This window comes from Hyla sarda, chromosome 12 (genome assembly GCF_029499605.1).
Source record: "Hyla sarda isolate aHylSar1 chromosome 12, aHylSar1.hap1, whole genome shotgun sequence".
Lineage (NCBI taxonomy): Eukaryota > Metazoa > Chordata > Amphibia > Anura > Hylidae > Hyla > Hyla sarda.
In genome coordinates, this window is record NC_079200.1 from 69,609,026 (window position 1) to 69,629,656 (window position 20,631).

At 42.8% G+C, this 20,631-nt stretch overlaps 1 protein-coding gene across 1 annotated transcript in view; it reads right to left on the reverse strand.

The window, feature by feature from the left end:
- Positions 1-20,631, reverse strand: part of TM9SF4 (transmembrane 9 superfamily member 4) — a 38,013-nt gene that overhangs the window by 14,461 nt on the left and 2,921 nt on the right. The window contains exons 2-8 of the mRNA XM_056547413.1: positions 7,397-7,507; positions 7,221-7,320; positions 4,305-4,473; positions 3,473-3,602; positions 819-942; positions 518-636; positions 326-437 (exon numbers count right to left, since the gene is read on the reverse strand). Coding sequence (XP_056403388.1) covers positions 326-437; positions 518-636; positions 819-942; positions 3,473-3,602; positions 4,305-4,473; positions 7,221-7,320; positions 7,397-7,507 — 865 coding nt within the window. The remainder of the gene's footprint in view (positions 1-325; positions 438-517; positions 637-818; positions 943-3,472; positions 3,603-4,304; positions 4,474-7,220; positions 7,321-7,396; positions 7,508-20,631) is intronic.

Consider the following 20,631-nt stretch of genomic DNA (forward strand, 5'->3'; position numbering starts at 1 on the left):
CAAGCCTATGGGAGGGGGCGTGACAGCTGTATAGGGGATAAGATGTCTTAGCGCCGGAGTACCACTTTAAAGCTGAAGCATTATATTCCAGGTGCAACTAAAGCTGCAGTCACAATTCCACTGACTGGATTAAACATTACTGTGCTCATAAACACCTAGTTTATCTGGGCTCCTTTAAGAAGAACAACAAAGGGAGATGTGAAAACCTCAATCTACAGAGTTAACATTTATAGAATTGTCAATGCAACTTCAGATGTGACTGAAGGCATGATGTAACTCCCTGTCAATATAAGGATGTCAAAAAATATCTGTATCATATGCTCACCAGACAGAAAAAAGACGACCACCACAGAGTTAATGATAGAAAACCAGTGAATCTGCACATCGCTCATGGTCAGGTAGGTGTCCCAGCGGGAAGCCCATTTAATATCACTCTCCTGAAAGATGAAGGAAGAAATCTTTTACTGCAAGAAGTTCTCTGATCCAACCCTTTATAAGATCAGTCAGTGTCCCCCACCTGCCAGTAAACAGAGTAAGTAAACAGCAGCTTGTTCTCCTTGGATGGATCAATCTCCTGTGGGGCAGATTTGGAGCCTTCAGGGACGGTGCAGCTACCATCCTGCGTTCCTTTAAGATCTGCAACATTGAGGAAGATCAATGTTCTGTATCAAATTCTGTAACACACCCTTTCCTCTCACACCAACCACGTGCCATTAATAATACTAGTGTCTGTAAGACCCCTGAGCCACCCCCCCGGTCACATTTGATGAAGGATCCACAAGTCACATTTGATGAAGGATCCATCCCACTCGCACTACCTTCCATCTTGATGCTCTGAGGGACGACTTCGAACCTTACGACCCTAAACGTGGGCTCTTTGTTTTCTTCCACCTCTTCCCGATGGAAATACAAATAGAACGACAGGTGATTGTGGATGTAAAACTGAAAGAAGAAGGTGCGAGTCTCAACATTAAAGGAAACACAAAGAATCACAAACACAGATGAAACAATGAGTAGAGTAGAATCTAGAACTAGAATCTAGAGGTATTTATTGTTTTGTGTCTATGTCAGAACCGTTGTAAAATCAGCCACCCCTGTGCAAATCACCAATTTAGACCTCAAATGTGCATGGTGTGCTCTCACTCCTGAGCCTTGTTGTGTGCCCGCAGATCACTTTACACCCACATATGGGGTATTTTCGTACACAGTTTGGGGTCTTTTTTTCCCTTTTATTGCTTGTGAAAATTAGAAGTATGGGGCAACACCAGCATGTTAGTGTAAAAAATAAAAACATTTTACACTAACATACTGGTGTAGACCCCAACTTTACCTTTTCATAAGGGGTAAAAGGAGAAAAGACCCCCAAAATTTGTAGCACAATTTCTCCTGAGAACAGAAATACCTCATATGTGGCACTAAACTGTTGTCTTGAAATACGACAGGGCTCTGAAGTGAGAGAGCGCCATGCGCCTTTGAGGCCTAAATTGGGGATTTGCATCCGCCACCCAAAATACCCTACGGCAGCTTTTCCCAAACAGGGTGTCTCCAGCAATACTGGGAGTTGTTGATTTTCAACAGCTAAAGGCTCAGTTTTGGAAACAGTGCTGCACAAGACTTTTTTTTTTTTTTTATTGGGGGGGGGGGGGGGGGTAACTGTGTAGGGGTATATGTATATGAAGTGTTTGGCTTTTTATTTTGTGGTCGTGTAATGTAGTGTTTTTAGGGTACATTCACATAGGCGGGGCTTACAGCTGGGAGTTTCCTGCTGGGAGTCTGCGCTGCGGAGTAAAACTTGCTGCATCTCAAACTTGCAGCAGGAAACTCACTGTAAGCCCCCGCCTGTGTGACTGTACCCTGTACATTCACATTGGTGGGGTTAAACCTCCAGCTGTTGCAAAACTACAACTCCCAGCATGCCCTTTGGCTGTCCGTGCATTCTGGAATTGCAGTTATGCAACAGCTGGAGGCACACTGGTTTCAAAACTGTTTGTTACTTAACTCAGTGTTTTGCAACCAGTGTGCCTACAGCTGTTGCAAAACTACAACTCCCAGCATGTACGGTCTGTCAGTGCATGCTGGGAGTTGTAGTTTGCAACAGCTGGAGGCACACTGGTTGCGAAACACTGAGTTAGGTATTAGGTGTTTCGCAACCAGTGTGCCTTCAGCTGTTGCAAAACTACAACTCTCAGCTTGCATTGACAGCCGAAGGGCATGCTGGGAGCTGTAGTTATGAAACAGCTGGAGGCACACTACTACATCGCCCAGCATGTCCTTTGGCAGTTTGTGCATACTGGTTGTTGCAGTTATGAAACAACTGGATGCACACTTTTTCATAGAAATGTGCCTCCAGCTATTGCATAACTACAAGCCCCAGCATGCACAAACAGCCAAAGGGCATGTTGGGAGTTATAGTTTTGCCACCAGCTGTTGCAAAACTACAACTCCCAACATGCCCTTTGGCGGTGCATGTTGGGAGTTGTTGCTTAGCAACAGTAGGAGGTGAACAACTCACCTACTGCTGTATCCTGCAACCGCCACTGAGGACACTGCTATCACCCATGGGGGGGGGGAGGGGGGGGGAACAGGACCCCCCCCAGGGGTTTGCCCAGGTACGCCCTGGGTCTCTAAGTGGTTAAGAGACATTCTGTTTCCAAAACAATATATATATATATATATATATATATATATATATATATATATATATATAGCTCGCCATACACATGATAGCTGTTAGCATGTTTTCTGAATAAAGCAGCGGGAGGAGGATGGGGGGGGGGGGGGGGGGGGAAGACACTGTCCCCTTTCAGACCCTTCCCTGTCTCTCTGAATTAAAATTCAACATGTCCAATCCTTCTGTCCCCCAACATTATCTGTGAGGGGAAAGCCAGACCTTTTAAACTCAAGAGAACCACAAGTCCCAGCAGTCCCATAGATCATTAGGGGGTCCGCACCTGAAATGTTGCATCCAGGTTTATGTTCACCTGTAAATGTGCAGATATCTGTGTTGTTGACCGTGTTCTTACCACAAAGGATATTTCAAAATAAAAAAAGAAACCGTGAAGACGTCTTGAAGAGCCGCGAGTGGAACCTGTATGGGCAATTTTTTCCATTTTGTCTATCCTAATTAATGCTAAGAACCAGAATGTCTGCCCTATAAGTGTACATAGAAAGCCATGAGACTACCATTAATATTAGATGGTTAGCTAATCTCACCACAATCGGTGGCTTCAGGTGGCATATGTAATGTGTATAGCCAGCTTACCACATGGCTGCAGGATCCACCTACTCAGGATGTGTCTGCCACCATGGGGACACAAAGGACTGCACAGGAGGTGCATACATGAATAAATAAGAATTTATTCATAAATAATGTCTTTTTTTTTTTTTTGATGCTTTAGAGAAACCAGACAGAAGTTGCAAAAGTATACTCACCCCTTTAAAAAAATAAAATAAATAAATAAAATGCACTTACCTTGTTGTTGTCGGTAAACCCCAGTCTATAGCCATGCTCAAACTGAATATCTCGGTCCTTCTTCTTATCATCCTCGTCATGACCAAGATGGACATCCAGCCTGGTGGCCACTGGCAGATTGTCTGCTATTCTAAAGCCGGAAGGACACAAATTCTTATATTAATATTACAGGAAAGGTGCTGCTCCACAGAATATCAATTTATTGCTCCATAATTCTCCACTGCTGCCACTTCCAGATGGGAGACCAGAGTGAGCCCCCTGGATACATCTTTTGCAGGGTTTTCCAACCAGGGTGCCTCCAGCTGTTGCAAAACTACAACACCCAGCACACCTGGACAGCCTTTGGCTGTCCAGGCATGCTGGGAGTTTTAATTTTGCAACAGCTGGAGGCACCCTGGTTGGAAAACACTGATCTATTGTACCATTCATGGAAGACATGGCAGTTCTCACCTTCCCAGTAGCAATAACAAAGAATCCCTTAACAGTAGGGTCACCCCTAGTGCACCTGCCGCGTATGTCACGCTGTGTACTTCAGCCTTGAAATACGTTGCAGACGTCAGTGCCCGCAAAATCTATGGCTCGTAATACCTAAAGCGCATTTTATTGAATTTAACAATTGTTGTGGGAATGGTTGCTTATATTAAAACACAAAGACACACAAACAGCTGATGAGGTGTCGGAAGAAAATAAAAAGCATCAAATACGCTGCTAAACAAAGAAGGAGGTGCGTTTTCTATGTACCAATACTCGCTAAAGGGAGTTTGCAGAATATTTGTGTGCATCAAACATGCTGCAGTATGCTACATGTGACAATGATGGCAGGCAGACTTACAAGTGCACATAGTAATCCTCCTGGATCCGCTCAGCGATCAGTTTGCTGTCTTCCGCATTAAGCACCAGAGGGCTGCTGGGAGTGTTGCATAAAATCTCACATTTCTTGTTATTGTTCATCAACACCTTAAAGGGGGTATTCACAATTCGGTCACCCCGCAAGACTTCACCTAGTGATGGAGAAAACACAAGGGAATTGAGTTATATTCACTATATGGTCTGATCTGTTCTACACAATTCTTACGATGCCAAATGTCTGTACAAGAAATTATATAACTTTTAATGACCAAGGACAAGTATACACGTCCTTGTGCGGTAAATGGTGTGTGGCGCGGGCTCCCGACTTGAGGTGGGGGGTGTGATCCACTGCTGAGGTAGCCGGAGGGATTACCTCTCCTTCCAAGTTTGCTTCGGCTCTGAGAATGATAAATCCTGCTCCTGCCAGGCTTTATCAATCGATTGCAGAGCACACAGATCAATGTGGTTCTATGGAACCACATTGATCTGTATGAGGAATCTAATGATTCCTCCTAAAAGTCCCCTAAGGGGACTAAAAGTATAGAAAAAAAAAAAGGTCAAAATAAACAAAAACACATTAACCCCTTCCTTATTAAGTTTAAAACAACCCCCTTTTCCCAAATTCCATATAAAAAATATTAAAACATAATAAAAATTAACATGTGTTATCGCCGCGTGCGTAAATGTCCGAACAATAAAAATATAACATTAATTAAACCGCACGGTCAATGGCGTACACGTAAAAAAATACCAAAGTCCAACATTGCGTATTTTTTGTCACTTTGAATACTCTAAAAAAATGTTTAAAAAAAAAACGATCAAAAAGTCACATCAAAACATAAATGGTACCGATGAAAACTTCAGATCATGGCGCAAAAAAATTTGCCCTCAAATAGCCCTGTATATGGAAAAATAAAAAAAGTTATAGGGGTCAGAAGAGGAAATTTTAAACCTACTAATTTTCATTCATAAAGTTATAATTTTTTAACAGAAGTAAAACAAAATCAAACCTATATAAGTAGGGTATCATTTTAAGCGCATGGACCTACAGAATAAAGATAAGGTGTCTTTTTTACAGAAAAATGTACGGCGTAGAAATGGAAGTCCACAAAATTTATTAAATGCCGTTTTTTTTTTTCAATGTAGAATATTTTTTTCTGAATTCACCGTAGATTTTGTGGTAAAATAATTGAAGTCAGTACAGAGTAAAATTGGTGGCGCAAAAAACAAGCCCTCGTATGAGTTTGTAGGTGGAAAGTCGAAAGAGTTATGATTTTTAGAAGGGGGAGGTGGAAAAAACTAAAGTGCAAAAAGGAAAAAATCTGTGGTCCTTAAGGGGTTAAAAGCTAGGGGTCCAAAAAAACAGGAATTCTAAAACTTGGTATTCTTTATCTTATAAGGCATTCAATGTGCAGGATAAACAATGTATATTTTAACAGCTCAGACATTTCCACATGCGGTGATATCCATGTTTTGTTTATTTTTTATTGTTTTGTTTCTTTAACATGACAATATTTTAATATTTTTTCACATATTTTATAAACTTTCTTACACTCATACCATAAGTTCCTATACAGGACAATTATAGTAACAGGACCAGGGCTTACAGGAACGCCCTTGGTCCTTAAAGGAGTACTACGCCCCTAGACATCTTATCCCCTATCCAAAGGACAGGGGATAAGATGTCAGATCGCCGGGGTCCCGCTGCTGGGGAGCCCCAGGATCTCCACTGCGGCACTGCGCTATCATTACTGCACAGAGCACACTCGCTCTGTGCGTAATGACCAGCGATACAGGGGCGGGAGCATCGTTATGTCACGGCTCCACCCCCTTAATGCAAGTCTATGGGAGGGGGGGTGATGGCCGCCACGCCCCCTCCCATAGACTTGTATAGAGGGGGCAGGCTGTGCCGTCACGAGGAGCAGCGCCTCAACATCATGAGGGGGCGAAGCCGTGCCGTAACGATGCTCCGGCCCCTGTAATGCCCGTCATTACGCACAGAGCGAGTTTGCTCTGTGCAGTAATGATAGCGGGGTGCCCCAGAAGCGGGACCCCAGCGAGCTGACATCTTATCCCCTATTCTTTGGATAGGGGATAAGATGCTAGGGGCAGAGTACCCCTTTAAGTTCCAGGACTCAACGGCGAACAGGTACGCCCATAGTCCTCAACAGGTTAAAGGGGTTGTCCAGGATTAGAAAAATTCTGCTTCTTTCTTGCAAAAACAGAACCACTATTGCCCACAGGTTGTGTCTGGTATTGTAGCTCTGCTCCATTGAAGTAAATGGGACCGAGCTGCAGTACTACACATAACCTGTGGACAGGAGTGGTGCTGTTTAAAAAAAAAAAAAAAAAAAAAAAAAGAAGCAGTGTTTTTCTAATCCTGGAAAAGGGGTACTCCGCTGCTCAGCGTTTGGAACAAACTGTTCCGAACGCAGGAGTCGGCAAGGGAGCTCGTGATGTCATAGCTCGTGCCTCATTATGTCACGCCCCACCCCTCAATGGAAGTCTATGGGAGGGGGCGTGGCAATTGCATTGAGGGGGCGGGGCATGAGGCGGCGGGCTATGACATCACAAGCTTCCGATGTCGGCTCCAACAGATTGTTCCAAACGCTGAGCAGCGGAGTACTCCTTTAATGTATTGCATTGCAATATGATATGATGCCTAGAACACCCAATCTTGTACATGAAATGTCAGGGGGAGACTTAAAAAAAATCTGGAACGCTGTATGATAAGTGGCACCACATTTCTTTACTAATAGACTATTAGTGGGAAGCTAAACATGCAGTTCCCTCATATACAAGTTTAAGACCCCATGAATAAAATTCTCTTTGCTGCCCACCATTGTAATGCATACTTCACCTTCACCTGCACTTATACAACCTAAAAAGTGCTCCTTACCTAGATTTTCCGCTTTGTAGGTGACCTGTGATGGTCGGCAGAAGGGCAGAGAGTAATACTCATAAGGCAGCTGAGTGCGGGAACTGGTCAGCTTCACAGCCTGTAGATGAGACATATCGGTATCAGCCATGTCTACTGTGTATTACCACCCATAGTAGCGTCAGATACCATCTTACCTTTATATCTACAGGGGAATTTTGTAGGAAATTTATGGGTGCCACACCTGGGACATAGAACGCTGCATTTTCGTGAAGGAGGAAGAAGATGAGCAGCCACACACACCTCACCTGCAAAACAGTAAGGAAGATACATGATGCAAGGCTATCAGACACAGATACAGCACAATACACCAGTGTTTCCCAACCAGAGTGCCTCCAGCTGTTGCAAAACTACAACTCCCAGCATGGGAGTTGTAGTTTTGCAACAGCTGGAGGCACCCTGGTTGGGAAACACTGCAATACACTCATGAACCCTCCAGAGGACTAGATCATCAATGTCCTATGACTGGAGTAGGGATCGCCCGATATTGATTTTTTAGAGCCGATACCGATAACCTGTGAGATAGCCGATAATTTATACCGATATTCTGTGGCCGCCGCCCACTTCTCTCCCCTGCCTGTCCTGAGTCCAATCACCGCCACTGCCAGAGACCGCCGCCACCGCCCGCTTCTCTCCCCCTGCCTATCCTGGGGTCCTGAGTCCAACCACCGCCGCTGCCAGAGACCGCCCCAGCCCATTGCCTCCCCCATCCCCGGTCTCTGGCAGCGACAGGGGTTGGACTCAGGACAGGCATGGGGAGAGAAGCGGGCGGCGGTCTCTGGCCCCGTAAAAGCCGCTGCAGTTCATTGATTTAAAGCGCCCGCATTATCGGTAAGGTAATTGCCAATATCGATAACTCAGAAAATCGTGAATATCGGCCAAACTTAAAATCGGTCGATCCCTAGACTGGAGAATAACATAAGATGCAACTCAAGATCAGTGCTTAAAGCATTTATAAGCTCCTTAATATTTGTTCAAGACAAATGCAAGACAGGGTCTATTGTAAAGGCAGGTTATGGAGAAACACTGGTCTAGTTCTATATTTTTTACACACCTGGACTTGAAGAAAAGGGAATGCAATGGGATTCACAATATCCGCACATTCCCTGATACAGACTATAAAAGTGCCCACTATAAAGTATAACTTGTTTAAAAGGAGGACATGAAAAAGATGGGACAAAGGTACAAACCAAAGAGTGCCCTGGCCTCTAGTCTGTGTCCAAATTCAGAGCTGATTCTTGTGAATCACTGGCAATGTAATGCATCAGAGCTCCTAAATCCTTCATTTAAGCAAGGGTCTCCAATCACAGACCCCCCCCAATGTTCTACTCTAGTCTTATTTGTATATCGCAACCTAATTCTCAGGGCAGCTTCACAATCACATGATTGAAGATGATAGTTCACAGTATTCCCAATGCTACGCTGGGATTTATACCAATGGATGATAATCTGTATGTATGATCCACCGCACCCTAATGCTTAATGCATCTTGTATTCCATAAATAAGCAGAGATGGCGGCAGCAGCAGGTCTTTCCTGCTGCTATACCTGTATATCAAAGGCTACAACAACAGAAAACTCAACTGCCCTATAAAACTCATCCAGTCAAGTCATTTCAGGTCTACTTCCCCTTTGTACATAAAAATATAACTACTATAATACTGCCTCCTACGTACAAGAATATCACTATTATAATACTGTCCCCAATGTACAAGAATATAACTACTATAATACTGCCTCCTATATACAAGAATATCACTATTATAATACTGTCCCCAATGTACAAGAATATAACCACTATAATACTGCTCCCTATAATATAACTACTATAATACTGCTCCCTATGTACAAGAATATAACTATTATAATACTGTCCCCAATGTACAAGAATATAACTACTATAATACTGCCTCCTATATACAAGAATATCACTATTATAATACTGTCCCCAATGTACAAGAATATAACCACTATAATACTGCTCCCTATAATATAACTACTATAATACTGCTCCCTATGTACAAGAATATAACTACTATAATACTGCTCCAATGTACAAGAATATAACTACTATAATACTGCCCCCTATGTACAAGAATATAACTACGATAATACTGCCTCCTATGTACAAGAATATAACTACTATATTACTGCGCCCTATGTACAATAAATATAACTACTATAATACTGCCCCCTATGTACAAGAATATAACGATTATAATACTGTCCTCTATGTACAAGAATATAACTACTATAATGTGGGCACTTGAGGAAAAGGGGAGACTGCACTACTACACCCAATCTGAATGAAAAGCACAGGTCTCTGATGGGTGTAGTAGTAGTACACGGGTATGCAGGGGTGCAAGGAAGTGTAGCAAACAATGTCCAGTATGCAAACAAAGTAGAGAAAAAAACTTCTGCACTCACCTGCTAAAATCCAATTTTTTTATTTCATATCATCATAAAAACAGCTGGCCGCCGCGGGGAGGGGGTGAAGGAAACACGCTACAGCCGAAGCTGAGCGGGTGAAGCTACAAGCCTGTTTTGCAGGTTAATCTGCTTCCTCTGGCCATCGGCAAGAATTGGATTTTAACAGTTGAGTGCAAACGTTTTTTCACTACTTTGTTTGCATAACTACTATAATACTGTCTCCTATGTACAAGAATATAACTACTATAATACTGTCTCCTATGTACAAGAATATATTATAATATTGCTCCCTATGTACAAGAATATAACTACTATAATACTGTCTCCTATGTACAAGAATATATTATAATATTGCTCCCTATGTACAAGAATATAACTACTATAATACTATCCTCTATGTACAAAAATATAACTACTATAAATACTGCTCCTATGTACAATATATTATAATATTGCTCCCTATGAACATAAACCTAACTACTATAACACTGCCCCCTATGTACAAAAATATTACTGATCTACTGTAATACTGCCTCCTATGAACAAGAATATAACTACTATAATACTGCCTCCTATGAACAAGAATATAACTATTATAATACTGCTTCCCCATGTACAAGAGTATGTAATGAAAATTGTTTTGAAATCTATGGTTTTAGGTATCAAGGCAATTTCACTGTATCATTGTTAAATTAAACAATGAAGCCAAAATGGAAAAGCCATATGTGAACAATGAAGTCCACCCCATGAATAGTCAGCTCGTAGAACGACCTTTAGAAGTAATGGGGGAGATTTATCAAAACCTGGATAGAGGAAAAATTGTTTAGTCGCCCAAAGCAACCAGATCACTTCTTTCATTTAAGAAAAGGCCTCTGGAGAATGACAGAAGTGATCTGATTGGTTGCTATGGGCAACTCAGCAACTTTTCCTTTTGAACAGGTTTTGATAAATCTCCCCCAATGAGTTGAAGAAATGGTTTTCTTTATGACTTTTTCAGTCATTCTGTAGTAGATTTGCTGCAGTGTTGGGGTTATTGTCCAGTTACATGACCCAGTTTCGGCCAAGCTTTAGCTGTTGGTATGATGACTCTAGAATACTTTGGTATATAGAGAAGTTCATGGTCAACTCGATGACTGCAAGGTACCGGGGTCCTGTGGCTGCAAAACAAGCCCAAATCCTCCTCCCTTCCCCAGCGGGCTTGACAGTTGGTATGAGGTATTGGTGCGGATACACTGCACTGTCATTGTTCTAGAAGTCTTGCGGTTTGTGAAGCTAAAGCTTTGCAAACTTACAGTGTACCAGTTTCAAATACATTTTTTTAAAGCCTGCCTGGCACCCAGCTATTTCTTATTCTCGCTATTTCAAGGGGGGGGGGGGGGGGCACAGCAGGACTGTTTGACAGTAATACACACACATGCACTTCCTCTCTCTTACTTCTTAAGCCAATCACAGCACAAACTGCTCTATGCTGTGCCATCACATAGTGCTGGTGAAAGTGCATTGGACTGAAAAGGCTGGCACTGTGCTAGGGTACGAACTACACGATATAGTACTATAGATAATATAAGGGGGGAGAAAGGGTTACTGATGCACTGGCTATGCAAGTAGAAATTGAAGAGACAGCAACTCTGAGCAAGCTAAAGGGATGGTGGTGGGAGATTACACTGCAGCACTGTGGATAGCAGTAGATGTACTAGTATTTACACAAGGTACATGTGCCCTGATCTATATAGGTGGTCAAAGGTAGGAGGGAAGCATTGATCGTAAAACATCTTCAGCAGACAGACAGGCTCAGCATGCAGGTACACAGCCCTGGCTCTCTCATACTTGCCCACTTTCTCTCTTCCTTTTCTGCACCTAGGAATCAGGGGCAGGGCTTAGCTAGTGATGTGTTCTGTCCTGATCTAGCTGATACTAGAGACAGACTTTCCCTGACAACATTCTGTGGACAGTAGATTACAGCCAAGATTTGAGAGCTGTTTTCTGGTGTAAGGGAGTCATTATTGGTTAAAGAGAATCTGTCATCAGTGTCATTCGCATTAACTTGGTGGTACAGGCTGGTACTGCGGTCAACATCGCCGCCGGTAAACGGGCAGTGAACGGAACAGGAAATCTGTTGAAATCATTCAGCAGACACCCCATGCAAACCCCTGGGGGGTCCTGAAACCAGAGTCAGCAGACGAATCAGGACGATCGTGAGGTGGCACCAGTGCCACCTCACTCCTGCTGACAGCACCTATCACCCTTTTTTTCCAGGTCAACAGGGACCCGGAATTGCCACATATTGCTGGTCTGAATTGACCTGTGATTTGCGGCGATTGCCGACATGGGAGGGTCCCCCCATGTTGGCGATTGCCGCAAATCGCCGGTCAATTCAGAACGGCGGTTCCGGGTCAATCGGGTCCACGGAAAAAAAGGTGATAGGTGCTGTTCGAGACAGCACCTATCCCCCTTTACCAGCAGGAATGAGGTGGCACTGATTCATCGGCCGGAATCAGGACTCCTGCTGGGGGTATTACTAACAGCACCCGCTACACCGCCATTCCGGAGGGCGAGAGTGTGTGCCGTGAGTGGACACCGGCACCTGGGGCCCCCTGATCCCCCGCGTCTGTGGCGGGATCGGGGCCTCAGGACCAGAGGCGGCGGTGGTGATGGGGAGGATTCGGGAGCAGGCAACAGCAGGAGGTAAGGCTGTGCCTCCTGCTGTTGCTTAGCAACAACTCCCAGCATGCACAAAAGGCCATGCCGGGAGTTGTTGTTATGCAACAGCAGAAGGCACAACTGCAACTCCCAGCATGCCTTTTGGCTGTCTGTGCATGCTGGGAGTTATAGTTATGCAACAAATGTAGTCACACCTTTTCATAGAAAAAAATATGCCTCCAGCTGTTGCATAACTACTACTCCCAGCATGCCCTTTGGATGTGCATGCTGGGAGTTGTATTACACAACAGCTGGAGGTGAGTGCTGTGTATAATACAACTTTCAGCATGCACAGGCAAAGGGCATGCTGGAAGTTGTGCCTCCAGCAGTTGCATACCTACAACTCCCAGCATGCCCTTTGGCAGTCTGTGCATGCTGGGAGTTGTACTTATGCAACAGCTAGAGGCACATTTATTCTATAAAAAAGTGTGCCTCCAGCTGTTGCATAACTTCAACTCGCAGCATGACAAAGGTCATGCTGGGAGTTGTAGTTGTGCCTCCAGCTGTTGCATAACTACAACTCCCAGAATGCACACTGGTTGTGAAACACTGGGTTAAGGTTAACTCCCAGCATTCACGGTCTGTCAGTGCATGCTGGGAGTTGTAGTTTTGCCAGAGCTGGAGGTTTTCCCCCAACCATGTGGGAGGGGGCAGCTCAAGTCCCAGCGGGAAACTCGCTGTGAACCCCTGCCTGTGTGATTGTACCCTAAAAACACTACATTACACAAAATAAGGGGTAAAACACTACATATGCACATACCCTTACATAATAACCCCCTCCCCCCCACCCACCACAAAAATGAAAAAGGTCTCAGCACTGTTTCCAAAACAGAGCCTCCAGCTGTTGCAAAACAACAACTCCCAGTATTGAAAGCCATTGACTGTCCAGGCATGCTGGGAGTTTTGCAACAGCTAGAGGCACCCTGTTTGGGAAACACTGCCATAGAGTATTTTTGGTGGAGGCAATTGTAACGCTTGTATCTGGGTCCACCCCTATGCAAATCCCTTATTTATGCCTCAAGTGCGCATGGCGTTCTCTCACTTTGGAGCCCTGCCGTATTTCAAGGAAACGTTTTAGGGCCAAATATGGGGCATTTCCGTATTCTGGAGAAATTGCGTTACAAATTTTGGGGGGCTTTTTCTCCTTTTACCCCTTACGAAAAGGTAAAGTTGGGGTCTACACCAGCATGTTAGTGTAAAAAATTTACATTTTTTTTACACTAACATGCTGGTGTTGCCCCATACTTTTTAACAAGAGGTAAAAGGAATAAAAAGACCCACAAAATTTGTAACACAATTTCTCCTGAGTACGGAAATACCCCATATGTGCTCTGCAGGTGCACTACATGGCTCAGGAGTGAGAGCGCACCATGTACATTTGAGGACTAAATTGGTGATTTGAACAGTGGTCCGTGAAAATGAAAAATGTAATTTTTCATTTGCACAGCCCACTGTTCCAAAGATCTGTCAAACGCCAGTGGGGTGTAAATACTCACTGCACCCCTTATTAAATTCCGTAAGGGGTGTAATATCTGAAATGTGGGGGGGTCACATGTGGGGGGTCCACTGTTCTGGCACCATAGGGGGCTTTGTAAACGCACATGGCCCCCGACTTCTATTCCAATCAAATTCTCTCTCCAAAAGCTCAATGGCACTCCTTCTCTCCTGAGCATTGTAGTGCGCCAGCAGAGCACTTTACATCCACACATGGGGTATTTCCATACTCAGAAGAAATGGGGTTACAAATTTTGGGGGGGGGGGCTTTTTCTCCTATTACCCCTTGTGAAAATAAAAAATATGGGGTAACACCAGAATTTTTGTGAAAAAAAAAATAATAATAAAATTTCTCATTTTCACGAATTCGTCAAAACACCTGTGCTGTTCTGGCACCATATTATTTACAATTGGTCACTAGGGTGACCACTGAAATCCATTTTTCCCATTCACTTGAAAAATTAAAACGTAACTTTTATTGCCATTGGTTTAAAAATCTCTAACACACAGTTCTCTTATTGTCAATATACCTGGGATTCAGCAGCTTTGCTGCGTAACCTGTAGAAAAAATAGTGGTATAGCTGCAGACTATACCTATTTACTGAAGAGAACTGCAGCAGAACTGAAAAACACTGATGCATGGCCTGTCCATCCAAGGACGGGCCATGCGTCAGTGTTTGTAAGTACTAGCAGATCACTTTAAATCCACATATTGGGTATTTCCTTACTCGAAAAAAATTGGGTTACAAATTTTGGGGGGGCCTTTTTTTTACCCCTTGTATTGTGTTTTTACCCCTTTTTTACCACCCCTTGTAAAAATGAAAAAAAAAATGGGTCTACAAGAACATGTTAGTGTAAAAAAATTAAGATTTTTAATTTTCTCCACCACTTTGCTGCTATTCCTGTGAAACACCTAAAGGGTTAAACTTTCTGAATGTCATTTTGAATACTGTGAGGGGTGCAGTTTTCATATTGGGGCATTTATGGGGGATTTTTAACATAAGACCCTCAAATTCCCTTCAATACTGAACAGGTCCCTGAAAAATTCAGATTTTGAAATTTACGTGAAGAATTGCTGCTAAACTATGAAGCCCTCTAATGTCTTCAAAAAGTAAAAACATGTCAACTTTATGATGCAAACATAAAGTAGACATATTGTATTTGTGAATCAATATATAATTTATTTGGAATGTCTATTTTCCTTACAAGCAGAGAGCTTCAAAGTTAGAAAAATGCTAAACGTTCAAATTTTTCATGAAATGTTGGAATTTTTCACCAAGAAATGATGCAAGTATCTACAAAAATGTAAAAACTAACATAAAGTAGAATATGTCCCGAAAAAAACAATCTTGGAATCAAATTCATAAGTAAAAGCAACTCGGTTATTAAAGAGGTATTCTGGTGGAAAACTATTTTTTTTTAAATCAACTGGTGCCATAAATTAGTTCAGCTTTCAGGTGCTCCTGGTGGGCTGGAAAAGGTGGATACAGTCCTAAGAAAGTCTCCTAGGACTGCATCCACCTTTTTCAGCCCACGGGAGCACCTGAAAGCCGAACTAATTTATGCAGGATAAGTCATCAACTGCCGAGCCGAGAAGTTTGTGACGGATCGAATTTACTTTAAGTTTGCTCATCTCTAGTTCCAGGCTTAAAAAAGCAGCAGCGATGAAGTCCATGCACCAAGCCTGCCGCCCGACTGAGGAGGATAACGGGTGAATGGGACCACAGATCAGGTACAGGTAAGTATCTTTATCATTCGTGTGTTATCCACACTACCAGGTTGCACCTACAGGTTAGTGAGGATAACACTGATGACACTGAGCTCGCCTCATACCGCATGGTCCCGACTGCTATCAGCAGCAAGGATCCGTGGCTAATGCCAGACATCGCTGATCAGGTTGATGTCCGGCATTAACCCTGTAGATGCCGGAATCAAAGTTGATCACAATGTCTAAAACTGCCAAAATCTGTTCCTGGCTGCTCAGCGGAGCTGATCGGGACCATCGCGGGGAATAGTGTTTAAAAAAAAAAAGTTAAAAGGAGTAGTCTACTGAAAAGAATCTCCGGTCCATTGTGCCCGAGCTGCAAAATGAAAACATTTAAAAAAGTAAAGAAATTTTAACTCCCCTTCCTCCGTACCGCCAATACAGCCAATATTGGTCCTCCAATCCGGTCTTCTTCCGTGTGCACGGATTGTGAAACTGCGCTCAGCCTATCACCAGCCGCAGCAATATTCTGCCTCGGCGGGTGATAGGCTGAACGCAGTATGACAATCCGTGCACACGGAAGAAGACCGGACCGGAGGACAGAACAGCTGTAGCGGTGCTACGCGGGATCGAATAAAGGTGAAATCAAGTTTCTTTTCTTTTTATTTTTTTTGGAGCCTGGGCACAACGGACCAGAACTACTTTTCAGTAGACTACTCCTTCAATAAATATCAACTAACTCCTTCCCTAATAAAAGTTTGAATAACCCCCCTTTTCCCATTTTGAAAATATAATTATGTAAACAAAACATAAAAATATGTGGTATTGCCGTGTGCGTAAATGTCCGAACTATTAAAATATAATGTTAATTTAACTGCATGGTAAAAAGCGTAAAAGTAAAAAAAATACTTAAGTCAACAATTGCGTGTTTTTGGTTGCTTCTTATACCAGGAAAAAAAAATTATAATAAAAAATATATAAAAAATATAAATAAATAGTGTTCAAAAACAAATATTGTATCAATAAAAACTTAAGACCATGGCACAAAAAATTAGCCCTCATACCGCCCAGTCTACGCAAAAATAAAAAAAAGTTATAGGGGTCTGAAAAGGACAATTTTAAACATACAAATTTTCATACATAAAGTTATAATTTTTTAAAAAGTAGTAAAATAAAGCAAAACCTATATATACCTATATATAAGTTGGGTATCGGTTTAATCGTACAGACCTACAGAATAGATATAACATGTCATTTGTACCAAGAAGTGCACTGCTTGAAAACAAAAGCCCCCAAAGTTGCAAAATTATTATTATTTTTTTTTCCCATTTCACTGTAGATTTGGTGGTAAAATAAGTAATGTCATTAAAAAGAACAGTTGGTGGTGCAAAAAACGAGCCCTCACATGGGTCTGTAAGTGGAATATAGATAGCGGAATAGCTTTTAGAAGACCAAGAGGACAAAACGAAAGTATATAAAAAAAAAAAAATTAAATAACATGTCCGTAAGGGGTTAAAAAAATGTTAGGCCATGACATGGAGAAAAGTTATTTGAAACGAAAGTGACCATTTAACTTGTAACATTGTACTCCGGTGGAAAACTTTTTTTTTTTTTTTTTTTTTTTAAATCAACTGGTGCCAGAAAGTTAAACAGAGTTGTAAATTACTTCTATTAAACAATCTTAATCCTTCCAGTACTTCTTAGCTGCTGAATACTACAGAGGAAATTGTTTTCTTTTTGGAACACAGCTGTCTGCTAACATCATGACCACAGTGCTCTCTGCTGACATCTCTGTCCATTTTGGGAACTGTCCAGAGCAGCATATGTTTGCTATGGGGATATTCTCCTACTCTGGACAGTTCTTAAAATGGACAGAGATGTCAGCAGAGAGCACTGTGGTCATGGTGTCAGCAGAGAGCTCTGTGTTCCAAAAAGAAAAAGATTATGATTTTTTAATAGAAATAATTTACAAATCTGTTTAACTTTCTGGCACCAGTTGATTAAAAAAAAAAAAAGTTTTCAATGGGAGTAACCCTTTAATGACTCCACTTTGTGAGAGTCTATTCACATGTACAGTATTCTGCGCAGATTTGAAGCTGTGTTCAGTCATTGAGTTTACATTGAAATCTGCAGCAGAAAATCCTGCGCATCAAATCTGCGCAGGATACTGTACGTGTGAACGTACCCTTAGGTTATGTTTATATGGACATTAGCTGTGTGGTATTTGATGATAAAACTGTGCAAATAAAAAAAAAAAAAAAAAAATGCGGCTTTACTTAAGCGGGATTTTTGCTTTTGTGCACATGTCCTTGGACCACCAAGGAAGTTTTTGTTTGTATGACTTTTTTTGTATGTTTTTACCTATTGTCTGTTGCCTAATGCTATTTCCCAATGAATACGGTATGGGGCGCCTGCTATGAGATTATGAGTTAGAAAAGGGGCCTGAAATGTTCCTAATAAAGAGAGTTATATTTTACAAAAACTATACATAGGGGGAGGTTTGGGTGCTGTCTCAGTAATATGAGAGTGGTCTCCAGTTTTATCACTATGCAGGAGGGGTCTAGTATTGCACAAGGGGCCTGTTAATGTGGGGTTATAGTACTGTCACTAATACAGGGCAGGGGTCCCTCTTATGTAATAATTATGTAGAAGTCTGGATTTGTTAATAAGGGTGCATTCACACGGCCGTCTGTTCCCCCCCCCCCCCCCCCCCCCCCGTTTAGGTTCCGTTGTTGCTGCTTGTAAACATATTTCAAACGGTTGTAAAATAATCCCATTGATGTCAATGGGATTTTTTTTTTACAATTCTTTCACATCCGTTTGCACCCGTCTGTGCTCATTTCCGGTTTTTTTTTTGGGGGGGGGGGGGGGTTTTAATGGGAAAAAAAGAGGGTGCTTGCTGTATTTTTTTCTCCCATCAAGAAAAGGGAAGAAAAAACGGATACAGTAAAGTCTATGGAAAACGGATGAGCCTTTGATGTCATCCATTTGCATCCATTTTTTGATCCATTTTTACTTCTGAGCATGCTCAGAACAAAAACTATTATCTTTTTTGGCTTATTAACTGAATAATAATGGATCCAAACCGATAACATTTGTTTGCATCCGTTACTGTACGTTTTTTGTTTTTAAAGTACTTTTTTTTTGATGGGAGAAGAACGGGACGGGTCTGGACAGCCATGTGAACGCAGCCTGCGGAATTCTGTGAACGGAATTACGTGCTGTGAACATAAACATCCCGTTCACACTGCGGAATTTCAGCGGCGGCCAATTCCGCCGCTGAAATTGTTCCGCACAAAGAAAGAACATGTTCATTCTTTGCGTGGAAGTCCGCCAACACTGCATAGCCGTCAATTGTGACGGTGCAGTGCGGCGTGGTCCTACCGCCGCAACAATCGTATTGCGGCGGCAGCCGCCAGAATGGAATCTCCGCTCGCGGAATTCTGCGAGCGGAGATTCCGTTCATAATCCGTAGTCTGAACATACCCTAAGACAGGAGGATCTCTACTATGCTATAACAATAGGGAAGGGGTCTGAGCTGTCACTAATACATGGGTTTCTCCTATGTAATGGCTATGGGGGAGAGGCATAGAGCTCCTGTGTAATAATTATAGGGGAAGGGTCTGGTCTGAGAGTGGCACAGGGGTCTATCCAAGGACTGTAGCCCACGAGTTAAGTGGGTCTCTGGTGTGTAATTATCTATAGGAAAGGGGTCTGGGCTGTCACTATTACATCTCCAATGTTATAACTATAGAGGCTATCAGAGACACAGTGGTATCTCCAATGCAGTGTTTTCCAACCAGGGTGCCTCCAGCTGTAGCAAAACTACAACTCCCAGCATGACAGGACAGCCGTTGGCTGTCCGGGCATGCTGGGAGTTGTAGTTTTGCAAAAGCTGGAGGCAATCTGGTTGGGAAAAATTGCTTCAATGTAATAACTATGTGGGAGGGCTCACTAATACAGGGAGTTCCTTCAATGTAATAACTATGGGGCAGGAGTATGGAGCTGTCACTAATACAGGGAGTTCCTTCAATGTAATAACTATGGGGGAGGAATATGGAGCTGTCACTAATACAGGGCTTTCTCCTATGTAATAGCTACGGGGGAGGAGTATGGAGCTGTCACTAATACAGGGCTATGTAATAGCTATGGGGAGGAGTATGGAGCTGTCACTAATACAGGGCTATGTAATTGCTATGGGGCAGGAGTATGGAGCCGTCACTAATACAGGGCTATGTAATAGCTATGGGGCAGGAGTATGGAGCTATCACTAATATAGGGCTATGTAATAGCTATGGGGCAGGAGTATGGAGCTGTCACTAATACTGTGCTATGTAATAGCTATGGGGCAGGAGTATGGAGCTGTCACTAATACAGGGCTATGTAATAGCTATGGGGCAGGAGTATGGAGCTGTCACTAATACAGGGCTATGTAATAGCTATGGGGGAGGAGTATGGAGCGGTCACTAATACAGGGCTATGTAATAGCTATGGGGGAGGAGTATGGAGCGGTCACTAATACAGGGCTATGTAATAGCTATGGGGCAGGAGTATGGAGCTGTCACTAATACAGGGCTATGTAATAGCTATGGGGCAGGAGTATGGAGCTGTCACTAATACAGGGCTATGTAATAGCTATGGGGCAGGAGTATGGAGCTGTCACTAATACAGGGCTATGTAATAGCTATGGGGCAGGAGTATGGAGCTATCACTAATACAGAGCTATGTAATAGCTATAGGGCAGGAGTATGGAGCGGTCACTAATACAGGGCTATGTAATAGCTATGGGGCAGGAGTATGGAGCTGTCACTAATACAGGGCTATGTAATAGCTATGGGGCAGGAGTATGGAGCTGTCACTAATACAGGGCTATGTAATAGCTATGGGGCAGGAGTATGGAGCTGTCACTAATACAGGGCTATGTAATAGCTATGGGGCAGGAGTATGGAGCTGTCACTAATACAGGGCTATGTAATAGCTATGGGGCAGGAGTATGGAGCTGTCACTAATACAGGGCTATGTAATAGCTATGGGGCAGGAGTAT